Source organism: Chiloscyllium plagiosum, chromosome 22, assembly GCF_004010195.1.
Source record: "Chiloscyllium plagiosum isolate BGI_BamShark_2017 chromosome 22, ASM401019v2, whole genome shotgun sequence".
Classification (NCBI taxonomy): domain Eukaryota; kingdom Metazoa; phylum Chordata; class Chondrichthyes; order Orectolobiformes; family Hemiscylliidae; genus Chiloscyllium; species Chiloscyllium plagiosum.
This window is the reverse complement of record NC_057731.1, coordinates 53,704,807-53,717,710: the sequence shown is the minus strand read 5'-3', so window position 1 is coordinate 53,717,710 and position 12,904 is coordinate 53,704,807. Positions and strand designations below refer to the sequence as shown.

The 12,904-nt window shown below is 40.2% G+C and overlaps 1 protein-coding gene across 1 annotated transcript in view; it reads right to left on the bottom strand.

Moving 5' to 3' along the window:
- The window catches only part of cfap58 (cilia and flagella associated protein 58), a 189,409-nt gene that overhangs the window by 123,161 nt on the left and 53,344 nt on the right, over positions 1-12,904 (bottom strand). Inside the window, exon 9 of the mRNA XM_043712232.1 lies at positions 4,951-5,112. Within this exon, the coding sequence (XP_043568167.1) occupies positions 4,951-5,112 (162 nt within the window). The remainder of the gene's footprint in view (positions 1-4,950; positions 5,113-12,904) is intronic.

The following is a 12,904-nucleotide window of genomic DNA, read 5'->3' as shown; positions in this document are numbered from 1 at the left end:
GTGCTGGATATGTAGGGTAAAGTGTCTGTCAGCCTTTTCAGCATCCTTTAGCAGGCTGGAGAATATGATTATTAAAATCAGCTTTGTTTTTTTTAATTGTCTTTCAGTGTTAATGCTGAAAATGTGACCCGCACACTGACATCCAATCAAACTTGATGAATAGATTGCATTCTTTTTTGTAATAGAATCATCTGAATGTCGTTATAATGAAAGCAGGTTGTTTTGTGAATAAAATGAGTCCTGATGGCTGTGAAATTCAGTTTCTAATTGTCCATTATGAACTGCAATCTAAAGCTGTTTGCTTGGTTCCTAGAGCCTACACTGACTAATTTAAAAAATTAAGTACATGATCTAAATGAGATTTCAATTGGCCTCAACAACCTCAGACTTGGGCAGAGACGAAAAATCAGCTCCCGCATGCTTGCTCGTGTCCCTTGGCCCAAAGAAACATATTCATTGATACCAAGCGAGGTCAAGATTGAACTCAGTCGGGTTATCTTCCTAGGTAAAACAGCTGCTGACATTTTCCTGCTTAAGTCACAAATGAAGAATGAGAACTGAACAGAGGTGCTTTGTCAACTCACTCAGCTGGACCTGGAGTTTACCCAACACTTTAAACTGAGGCAACAAATTAAAACCAGTAATCCTTTCTTTTAGCCATTCTTGGGGAAAAAGAAACTTTGCAACTTTAAAATGTTACTTTAAGTCAATTTTTAAAAATTGATGTTTATAACACTTGTGGTGTTCATCAGGCCCACAATACGTTCTCAGAATGTCTTGGTTTGGTAATCGCATTACCGGAATTCTGACTTTTGAATCCAGTCATGTGATAGACTGTAGGTATGGATGAGCTATAAAAGGTTGTTGCTGACACAAAGGACACGGCACCACCCTTGCAGTGAAACCACCAGCTGTGCTAAGTACAACCTGAAAATAGCAGTATGGTGCAGTGACGTACTTCTGACCTTTCAGTTTAGCAAAATCGGTGACAAAGCTGCAATTCCCAGTTACATCACAACACCCATGGTGTGGAAAAGTAGATGATGCTGCTGGAGGCGTTTATTGTCAGCATGGGGAAAAGTGTAGGATGGCCGTTTCAACTGATCCAACTTGGAGATATTTCAAACGCCAGCCAGCAGGAACTGACATTCAGTGACAAAACAATTCCACAGTGCCCACTTAAAAAAGTTCACAAGCGCATTCTGGAGAAAAACAGTTTTTTAAACATTGCAAAGGGTTACATTCAACAACATGTCTTTTCTTTAACCACAACCCATTAACAAAATCTTGCTGAAATAGAATTCACCTTTTTTTAAAAGTTCCTTCGGATTGAGGAAGAATTGTTTCTGTTCCAGTTCAACAGGCTCTGCAATGGCTTTTAAATCTAATGCTCAAATCTGCATTGGGAGAAAGGTGGTGCTGGAAGAGTTGGTGGTTGGGCACCAACGCCCGTCCCCCAAGTCCCTCCTCCCTACCTTTTATCTTAGCCTGCTTGGCACACCTTCCTCATTCCTGAAGAAGGGCCTATGCCCGAACATTCGATTCTCCTGCTCCTTGGATGCTGCCTGACCTGCTGTGCTTTTCCAGCAACACATTTTTCAGAGTCTTCCTGAGTGAGCCTTCTTCACTTTGGTCTGGCACAGGCTAGTATTTCCCATGAGTTGGCAATATGTTTGACCTCTTCTGGATGTTCTGAGGACATCCTTAAAAACCGTCATCCTTGGATTCTTCTGCTACCATCAAGGTCTGAGTAGGACAGTTGTTTTGGAACTCAGGTATCAAGCAAATGAAATATCGAAACACTGAAAGTAGGAGCAACAGTGGGCCAACTGGCTATTTGACCCTGTTCTGTCACTCAAGATGATCACAGTTGATCATCCAACTTTGTACCTAGTTCCCACTTTCTCCTCATATTCTTTGATCCCTTTAGCTGGAAGAACTACATCTAATTCCTTCTTGAAAACATTCAACGTTGTGGCCTCAACCACTTTGTGTGGCAGAGAATTTCCACAGAATCACCACTCTCTGGATGAATAAATTTCTCCTCATCTCAGTACTAGATGATGTACCCTACATTCTTAAACTCTGACCCCTGGTATTGGATGCCATAATAATCAGGAACATCCTTCCTACATTTACCCTAGTTTATTCTATAGAGGTTTCTATGAGATTCCTCTGTCATTCTTCTAAACTCCAGTGAACATAGTTCTAAGCAACCAGTCTCTTCAACCAGTCCCACCAACCCAGGAGTCAGTCTGGGAAACCTTTGTCACACTCTCTCCACAGACAGAATATTGTTCCTCTGGTTAGGAGACTAAAACTGTACACAATACTCCAGGAGTGGCCTCACCAAGGCCCTGTACAATTGCAGAAAGACATGTCTGTTCTTTCACTTGAATCCTCTTGCTGTGAAGGCCAGCATACCATTTGTTGGCCTTCTTCACTGCCTGCTGCACTTGTAATATGCTCTGCTAAACAATATGACTCGGCTAGCAGAGCTGATTTTGAAAGATTAGTGACTCAATGCTCAGAATTGGCACAGCTGTTAGATTCCCTTCCTTGTCACTGGATTTGCAGATTGTGCAAAGGCACTGCTTGAGATGCCTGCTGTAGATTGTCTAGAGATTTCAGGAAATAAATTGAAAAACATGTCCATTTGGTTCAGCAAGAATAAGGTTTCTTGAGCATTAGATGGTAAGTTTTGTATCTCAGAGTTCCCGTGTACAAAACCCTCCTTTAATACATAAAGACAGATAAAGATCCAATGCCAGTCTTTGATCTGTCTTCCTATATCACCATGAATTTAGGAAGGGAGCAACTTAAAGGTGATCCATCTGTGGCAATTACCTTTTCTGGGCAGTATCCCAATTACAAATTAACTGTTTTTCTTTACATTTGAATTTCAGACAGCAATTCAGTTCTGTGGAAATTGAGAGTTATGTTCATTATCGTGCACCAGCATATGCTTATTTGCATTAAAAATAGATGGTTGGCATGCTTGAGAGTAGCTATTGTTGATAGGTTGTGCATTATCTCATTGCAGCTCTGAGTGTAAGCTTCTATCTGCTATTTCAATTCAAAGAAGTTTAAGTAGGTAAAGGCAGGACCTTTCCACTCTACTATCCAGAATGTTAATCAGGTGCAGGGGGTCAGGAAGAATGTGATCCCTGTGCTTCACCCTGAAGCTTGAGTGAGGCATTTATCCAACATTGAAAGCAGCACAAGAAAATTAAGTTGTTTATTTATGCTCAGCCAGAACTCTGATCTTCATCCAGTTGCAAGAAACTCAATTGCCTTTCCATGGGAAAGAAATGATGAGAATGATTTCTTTGATGGTTTCAATGGCTCTTTATAACATGATATTGCTTCATGCTCACTAGAGTTAGTCCAGATCTTGGTGTGGTACTGATATTTAGCCAATAAATTATAATGGCTATTTTTGACAAGGGTTAAACCAGCTGGAAATCACTATCACTGGGCTAGTTCTTAATCCCCCAAAACATGCAACTCTCTAAGGATAGATAGAAAGATGGTGCAGCTTCCAGTCTGTGCAGTAGGAAAGCAGGAATGGCAAATGTGTCTGAGCTGTTGAGACGTTGAGGCCGAAATAACTAAAACATTGGTAGTATAGAAGGTTTTTCACTTTCCTGTTCTCCTATCAAGGAAACTATGTGTTTTTTTACCCTGCAATATGGAAGAAGGCCATTCGGCCCATCAAGTTCACATCAACCTTCTGAAGTGCATTCCACCCAGAGTCACCCCGTCCCTGTATTCCTACATTTCCCATGGCTTAACACCCACCTTGCATATCCCTTGGAAACTCTGGGCAATTTAGCATGGCGAATCGACCTAACCTGCACATCTTTGGACTGTGGGAAGCACCCAGAGGAAACCCAAGCAGACACGGGGGAGAATGTGCAAACTCCATACAGACAGTTACCCAAGGCTGGAATTGAAACCAGGTCCTTGGCACTGTGAGGGAAGAAGGTATCTTTCCCAAGTTACAAACATATTGTCATTACTTCATCTTTTGCAAGGAAGAGGGTCAGAAATAGAAAGCCCAGTTCTCTGATTATGTGCCAACTATTTTAGTTTTCGCCTGGGAGAAGCTCACCATAGAGTGAAATGGAGCTACATGTCTATTCTGCAGCATGGTAAAACGTGACACTAGATTGAGGAGGTATATTTACAAAATGCTATATTTTAAACTTGATAAGATCCACGCCAGACAATTCCAACTCCAGCAAAAGACCCAACCATTGTTCTATGATCATTGCCAAGTCCCCCACTATTGTCATCTTGGCCGTTACCAACCAGAAGCTCACAAGTATCAGCATCCTGGCAGCAAGTGCAGTGTAACTACAGTCACAAGGAGTACCTCACATTTCTGAACCCCTCGAAAACCACTCCTGCCCCTAGCCCCAAGTCAGCAGTGTGATAAAACACTCAGCATTTCCCTGGAGATGGCATCCACAACAAACAAAAAGTGTGGTGTCATCTGTAACATAGCAAACCTCTGATTAACACATTTGTTCCTTGTCAACTCCGATACTGTTCATTGTCAGTGCATTTCAATTCCACTGTGCACCACCAAGAGGATGCACTGTCGGAACTTGTTAAGGTATCTTCAATCCTCATTCATGACACCTATCACCAAGAAAGTTGAAGGCAGCAATGTCTTTGGAGCACCTTTCCCTATACAGTCTGTTCCAAGTTATAAACATATTGTCATTACTTCATCATTGCTGGGTCAAAATCCTGGAGATTCCTCCCACACACTAATGTGAGAGATATCAATACAAAGACTCCAGTGACTTGAGGAGAAGGATAAATACCCAACTTTCAATAACAATTTGGTATGTGTAATAATTGAACTCACCACATACAAAGAAGTTTTTCTTCCAAAGGAAATATGCTAAAACAATGGATTGGAAGAAGGGGTGTCCTTACCTGAGCTTCAATCAAGTTCTTGCTGTAAAGGTTTCTGTCAGATCGCACAGCCTCGTAAAGGTTCTGCTGCTGTTTCAGCTTACTGTCAGCCTCTGAGATTTTCTTTTTGAATTCGAAATTCTGCATCTCATACACCTTAATGTCTTCCATATACTGAAGAACCTGTGGAAGAAACATTATTTCTCATTTAGAGTCCTATAAGTTGTTTACAATATTAGATAAGGGATTTGACACTTAAAAAAAACCAGTTGCTTCTTGCAAGTTCAAATTTGGAAGCACATTAAGAGGCTAATAGGATATTTTACACACATTTCTTTCTAACCTTTAAGTGCATCAAACCTTTTAGTCACTTTTTGAACTTAGCCCAGACAGTTAGTCCTCTCATCAGCTTATGTTATTTACAGGGTAAGACTCCTTTGAGTCCTTTTGCAACAACATGATTTTTTGAAAATTGCGTTTTAACAGGTCAGGCTCATATTTTCCAATTTCTACACCAATCACCATTATATCTGAGTAAAGCTCAAAACCTAGTGTGAATTAGAGCTGAAATGAGGGAAATCTAGCACTGTGAGCACTTAGAACCAAGATGGACCAAACACATTTCACTGAGTACAGTCAGTAACTGGGAAAAGGAGAGAATTTCAGACTATCAGTCCAGGCTTTATTTCTGTCAGATTGCGCATTTATGAGAGATGAAAAACTGTCAATGAATTTCCTTACATTAATTAATGGATCTCACAACATTTTATTTTATTTAATAAGCTTCAGCTTCATTATTTGTGGAGTATAGGGGCACCAACCATCGCAGATAACAAAATACAGGGATACCGCACCAATGTTACATTCCTTAATATCACAAAAGACTGCGCAATCAGACCAGATGATTCACTGAGGAAAAGAAACCAAACTCACAAGTATGTGATCAGCATGCATCAAATCAATGAATAATAAGGATTAAGTGTATATCAGTTAGGCTCAGCTTAATTGTTTACACAGATGAAAAGCCATTACTTAAATCCCAACTACATAACAATAAGTGCAGTGTGATATCTATAGCTATCAGGTTTAAATGTTTGGATTTCAAAACAGCAGAAAATATATGTTGGTTACATCTGTGAGTGTTTTATTTCAGAAAGCCTGGCTGGACAGTTCTTCCAGCACAATTACCTAATCCATTAAATATCAGAAAGTAGCTGACTGCAAAGCTTTGGAGAATTAATGGAAATACTTTGCTAGACTAGTTTATGACAGGTAGAGTAAACATTGAACCCAATAGCTTGTATTCAGATCAGAATACACAGTGATTGATATTAGGTTAGGAAAACCAAAAATTGAAAATTGAACGCAGAAACGAGACTCTCTCTTCTCAAGGAGCTTCTTTTTTGAGCAGGTTGTGGAAAAACCTGTCTCCTCTATCGAAAGGTTTAATTTACAAAATATCTAAACAGGTGTGTCTGGTTAGAAACCTGCAGGTTTTTAAAAGCTGAGAATGATCAAGCTCTCACCTTTGTGAGTAAGACTATGAGATAGAGCAGCAGAAATAGGCCATTCAGCCCATTGAGTTTATTCTGCCATCCAATGAGCTCGTAGTTGATCTGCTAATCCTCAATTCCATTTTCCTGCCTTGTCCCAATACCCCTTAATTCCCTTAATGATTAAAAACGTACCTATCTCAGCCTTGAAAATACTTAATGACAGCCTCAATAGCCTTCTGTGGTAAAGAATTCCACAGAATCACAACAATCTGACAGAAAACATTCCTCCTCATCTCTGTCTTAAATATGTGACCCCTTATTTCTGAGATTATGACCTCTGGACTGAGACTCACCAACCAGAGGTTTCTGTATCTACCCTGTCAAGTTCCCTAACAGTCCCATCTATTTCAATAAGGTCAGGTCACCTCTTATTATTTTAAATTCCAATGAGTTCAGGCCCAGCCTACTCAATCTCTGTTCATAAGACTGTACCTCCTTACCCAGTATCAGGCTAGTGAACCTTGCCTAGGCTGCCTCTAACACCAGTATATTGTTCCTTAAAAAAGGGGCCCAAAAATGTTCACACTATTCTAGCTGTGTCAGACTAGTGCCCTGTACAGTTTCAACAAAACTTTCCTACGTCTATACTCCATTCCTATTGGGATAAGTGTCAATATCCCATTGGCCTTCCCTGTTGCCTGCTGAATTTGGACACTAGCTTTTTCTGTTTCATGAGCAGGAGTCCCAAATCCCTCTTTTCTGTAGCCTTCTGCAATCTTTCTCCATTTAAATAATACTCAACACCTATATTCTTCCAAAGTGCATGACCTGACATTGTATTCCATCTGCCAATTTTTTGCATACTTGCTTGACCTGGCTATATCCCTTTGCAGACTCTTTGTGTCATCCTCATCGTTTGGCCTTCCCACCTATTATGTCATCTGCAAACTTGGTCACAGTACATTCACTTTCCTCATCCAAGTCATTGACATATATTATAAATAACTGTGGCTCCAGCACTGATTCCTGTGGTACTCCACTATTTACATCCTGAAAATGCCTCTTATCCCAACTCTCTGTCTTCAATCGGTTAGTCAATCCTTTATCCATGCAAATGTACTACCACCAATATCATGGGCTCATCTTATGAAGTAGTCTAACATGTGGTATCTTAACAAATACTTCCCCTTTATCCTGCTTGTTACCTCTTCAAAACATTCTAGTAAATTTGTCAGGCACGATATTCTCTTCACAAAGCCATTCTGATTCTGCTTGATCATATTAAGTATTTCTAAATGCTCTGCTATTACATCCATCATAATATCCTTCACTTTCCCATGCACAGACATGAAGTTAACTGGCCTCAAATTATCTTTCTTTTTGTCCCTTCTCCTTTTTAAACAAAGATGATACATTGACAATTTTCCAATCCTCTGGAACTTCTCTAGAACAGATTACTACCGTACATCTACTATGTCTGTAGCTACTTCCTTTAATATCCGAGCATGCATTCCATCAGTTCCAGGGTACTTACTGGTATTTAACCCTATCAGTTTCCCTATCAATTTTTTTTCCCAGTGAAAGTAATTGTACTTACTTCCTCTCCACCTTATGCCACTTGATTATTTAGTATTTTTGGAATGCTAGCCGGCCAGGTGTTAGATTTGGAGATAGGTGGGCACTTTGGTGATATTGACCACAATTCAGTTATGTTTACTTTAGTGATGGAAAGGGATCAGTATGTACTGCAGGGAAAGAGTTATAGCTGGGGGAAAGGTAATTATGATGCAATTAGGCAAGATTTAGGATGCATAGGATGGGGAAGGAAACTTCAGGGGATGGGCACAACTGAAATTTGCAGCCAATTCAAGGAATAACTACTGCATGTCCTTGATAAGTATGCACCTATCAGGCAGAGAAGAAGTGGTCAAGTGAAGGAGCTGTGGTTTACTAAAGAAATTGAATCTCTTATCAAGAGGAAGAAGAAGGCTTATGCTCGGATGAGAAGTGAAGGCTCAGTTAGGACACTTGAGAGTTACAAGTTAGCCAGGAAAGACCAAAAGAGAGATAAGAAGAACTGAAAATGTGTTGCTGGAAAAGCGCAGCAGGTCAGGTAGCATCCAAGGAACAGGAAAATCGACGTTTCAGGCATAAGCCCTTCTTCAGGATTTCCAGCAACACATTTTCAGCTCTGATCTCCAGCATCTGCAGTCCTCACTTTCTCCTCAGAGATAAGAAGAGCCAGGAGGAGACATGAGAAGTCGTTGGCAGATAGGATCAAGGAAAACCCTAAAGCTTTTTATCGATATAACAGCAATAAAAGAATGACTGGAGTAAGATTAGGGCCAATCAAGGACAGTAGTGGGAAGTTGTGCGTGGAGTCCAAGGGGATAGGAGAACAGTTAAATGAATATTTTTCATTGGTATTCACACTGGAAAAAGACAATGTTGTTGAGGAGAATACTGAAATACAGGCTGCTAGACTAGACAGGATTGAGGTTAACAAGGAAGAGGTGTTGGAATTCTGGAAAGTGTGAAAATTGCTAAGTCTCCTGGGCCAGATGGGATTTATCTTCGGACTCTCTGGAAAGCCAGGGAGGAGATTGCAGAGCCTTTGGCTTTGATCTTTATGTCGTCACTGTCTACAGGAATAGTGCCAGAAGACTGGAGGATAGCAAATGTTGTCCCCTTGTTCAAGAAGGGGAGTAGAGACAAACCTGGTAAATATAGACCAGTGAGCCTTACTTCGACCGTGGGTAAAGTGTTGGAAAAGGTAGAATTTATAATCATCTAGAAAGGAATAAGTTTATTAGGGATAGCCAACATGGTTTTGTGAAGGGTAGGTCATGCCTCACAAAGCTTTTTGAGCTCTTTGAGAAGGTGACCAAATAGGTGGATGAGGGTAAAGTGGTTGATGTGGTGTATATGGATTTCAATAAGGCATTTAGTTAAGTTCCCCACATTAGGCTATTGTACAACATATGAAGGCATAGGATTGAGGGTGATTTAGTGGTTTGCATCAGAAATTGGCTAGCTGAAAGAAGGCAGAGGGTGGTGGTTGATGGAAAGGTTTAACCTGGAGTTCAGTTCCTAGTGGTGTACCGCAAGGATCTGTTTGGGTCAATTTCTGTTTGTCATTTTTATAAATGACCTGGTTGAGGGCATAGAAGGATAGGTTAGCAAATTTGTGGATTACACTAATGTCGGTGGAGTTGTGGATAGTGCCAAACAGTACAGGTACACAATCCTTTATCCACAATGCTCAGGACCAGGTGATTTTCAGAATTCAGAATCTTTTGAATTTTGAAATAAGTGACAATTTAACAGAGAAATTTTTAATAACCTTACTGAACAGCAGACTCACTGTGAGTACTACGAGCCCTGAGACAGAATTGAGGCCTGTCAGTGCTGGGCCACGCATCCCCACATCGCATCTGAGTGACACGCATTGAGTGGGTGTGGAGTTGGGTTAACTGTTTGCACGCCAAACAACCTCGTTAATGAGATAAAAACTTCACGTGAAAACCTTCCTACTTAGGAGCTTTTCAGATTTTGGGATTTCGGATAAAGGGTTGTCTACCTGTGTTAGACTCGCCAGTTTTAAGGGCATTTAAATGGTCATTGAATAAACATATGGATTAAAATGAAATAATGTAGGACAGATGGACTTTAGATTATTTCCACAGGTCGGTGCAACATCGAGGGCCGAAGGGCCTATACTCCGCTATAATGTTCTATGTTCCTTCTTCTACTGTGAAAACTGATGCAAAATATCTATTAAAGGGCTTCTGCCATTTCCTGGTTTCCTATTATTATTTCTACAACCTCATTCTCTAAGGGTCCAATGTTTACTTTGGCATCTCTCCCTTTTTATCATGTAAAAAGACTCAATCGTTCATGGAACAGAAAAGGGGGGAATTAGTTAATTAGAACTCTTGCTCACGATATTAAGATATTTCTAGCTCTGTTCTATATTAAGAAAGCTTGTTTTTAATTTATTACTTCTTTTAAGTTATAAACATCTGTTCTGTTGTTAAAGAAACTTTATAACATTGTGACTATATTTCAGTGATTAACCACCACATTAACTAAATTTCATTCTGGGATCTTACTTGTCCAGCACTGGGATCATGACAAATAGTGATCATAACAGGATAGTGAAGAAAGAGTTTGGTGTACTTGCCCTCATTGGTCAGTGCATTGAGTATAGGAGTTTACAGGTTATGTTGCAGCTGTAAAGTATATTGGTCAAGTCACTTTTGGAATATTGCATTTAATTCTAGTCTCCCTGCTATCGGAAGGATGTTGTGAAACTTGAAGGGGTTCAGAAAAGATTTACAATGATGTTGCCAAGGTTGGAGGATGTGAGCTATAGGGAGAGGCTGAATAGGCTGGGACTGTTCTCCTTGGAAGGTCAGAGGCTGAGGGAATGACCTTATAGAGGTTTATAAAATCATGACGGGCATGGATAGGTAAATAGACAAGGTCTTTTCCCCAGGGTAGGTTCAAAACTAGAGGAAATATGTTTAAAGTGAAAATGGAAAGATTTCAAAGAGACTTAAGGGGCAACCTTTTCACGCAGAGGGTGGTACGTGTATGGAATGAGCTGCCAGAGGAAGTGGTGGAGACTGTTACAATTGCAACATTTAAGAGGCATCTTGATGGGTATATGAATAGGATGGATTTAGAGGCATATGGGTCAAGTGTTGACAAATGGGACAAGATTAATTTGGGATATCTGGTCAGCATGGATGAGTTGGACCGAAAGGTCTGTTTCCATGTTGTACAGCTCTGTGACTCTATGACTCTGTATGTGATATGCCAAAGCCTCTGAATATCTATCTTGGAATGCACCACACCTTAATTTTGTGGTGTACTTCACTCCCTCAGCATGCAAACCAAATTAGTCGAAGTCACCAATCAGGAAATCACAGTTAGGCTCATATTTAACTTTCTTCTATGATCACAATAGGTACTCCACTGCACAAAATTACCAATATAATTTCAATAAATTACAGGAATATCACACAATTTCAATCCGGTTTAGAATGAGATAACTATGTTTGATGTATTTTTCTCTCCTTCCTTGGTGTTATTCTATGTTTGTTTTACACTCATTTACAATGTGTACATTATAATTTATTTTCATTATGAATTCATTAAGAGAGCAAAGAGAAACATTATGATAAATATTAATAGTGCCAGTGTCATTTACTGTTTGTTAATAATAGTTTGGACAGTGCAGCAATTTAGAGCACAATAATAGAAAGCTAAGCTTCTGGAGGAGAAGGTGATCAGATTATGTGAGAATGAAGCAGCTGTCCATCCTACACATTTATATCATGGCTTGGATTTTTATACTTAGGGTGAGTAGCAGGACTCTGGAAAATTCCTGGCATGCCTGCCTTTTGCCCACAGAGTAGGAGCAGCAAGCATCGGCTGCAGTAAGGCCATTCAACGCAGGAAAGAGTTCAGAAGCAGCCGCAGAAGCTGTTGGGAGTTGAGGCAGGCTATTTAAAAGGATTACTTTGGTATGTGGAATTTCATCCCTGTTATAAGGAAGCTGTCAAGGCCTCTAGCCAATTCCTCATATCCTTTCACTTCTCAAATGCTCCCCAAGTCTCAATCATGCCACCTCAGGCCTCCCATGCCAACCGATGGTGCCTCCGTTCACTCACTGTATTATACGTGGATTCCTCATGAAGGGCTTTTGCCCGAAACATTGATTCTCCTGCTCCTTGGATGTTGCCTGACCTGTTGTGCTTTTCCAGCACCACACTCTCAACTCTAATCTCCAGCATCTGTACTCCTCACTTTCGCCTATATGTGGATCCAGTGAACTCTATAGTGACAACTGAATGTCTAAAAAATTACTTTTAAAAAATGTAGAGATAACTTTTCATAAACTTTATTAATTCCTTTAACAAAGGCCAATAAACATGTCTTTCACCTAGACTCTATAAAACGTAATTGCAGAAACGGCAAACACTTGAAATCTCTTTGTCTCGTGTAAATAAATATTGTGCAATGGAAAGAAAAAATGACACTAACCCTAACCTTGACCATAACCTTAACTCTAAAGATAGGAGAGCCAGAGCAGTCAAACAAGCAATAGGTTCCTTCCACCTAGCTGTGTCAACAATCCTCTGGATGTCTGGGCTCTCAGCCAATCCACATTATGCGTTCTTGCAGTAAAATGTGTCTTTTTAATGTTATGAATCAATTTTATTTAGTTATTTTTAAAAATATTGTCATGATACGATTCATTGGTTCTCCAGAATATGTAGTGGGTGACTGGGCATTGAAGGGCCATATTCTGGATCAGTGGTGCTGGAAGAGCACAGCAATTCAGGCAGCATCCGAGGACAGGCAAAATCGACGTTTCGGGCAAAAGCCCTTCATCAGGAATAAAGGCAGAGAGCCTGAAGCGTGGAGAGATAAGCTAGAGGAGGGTGGGGGTGAAGAGGAAAACTTCTTCA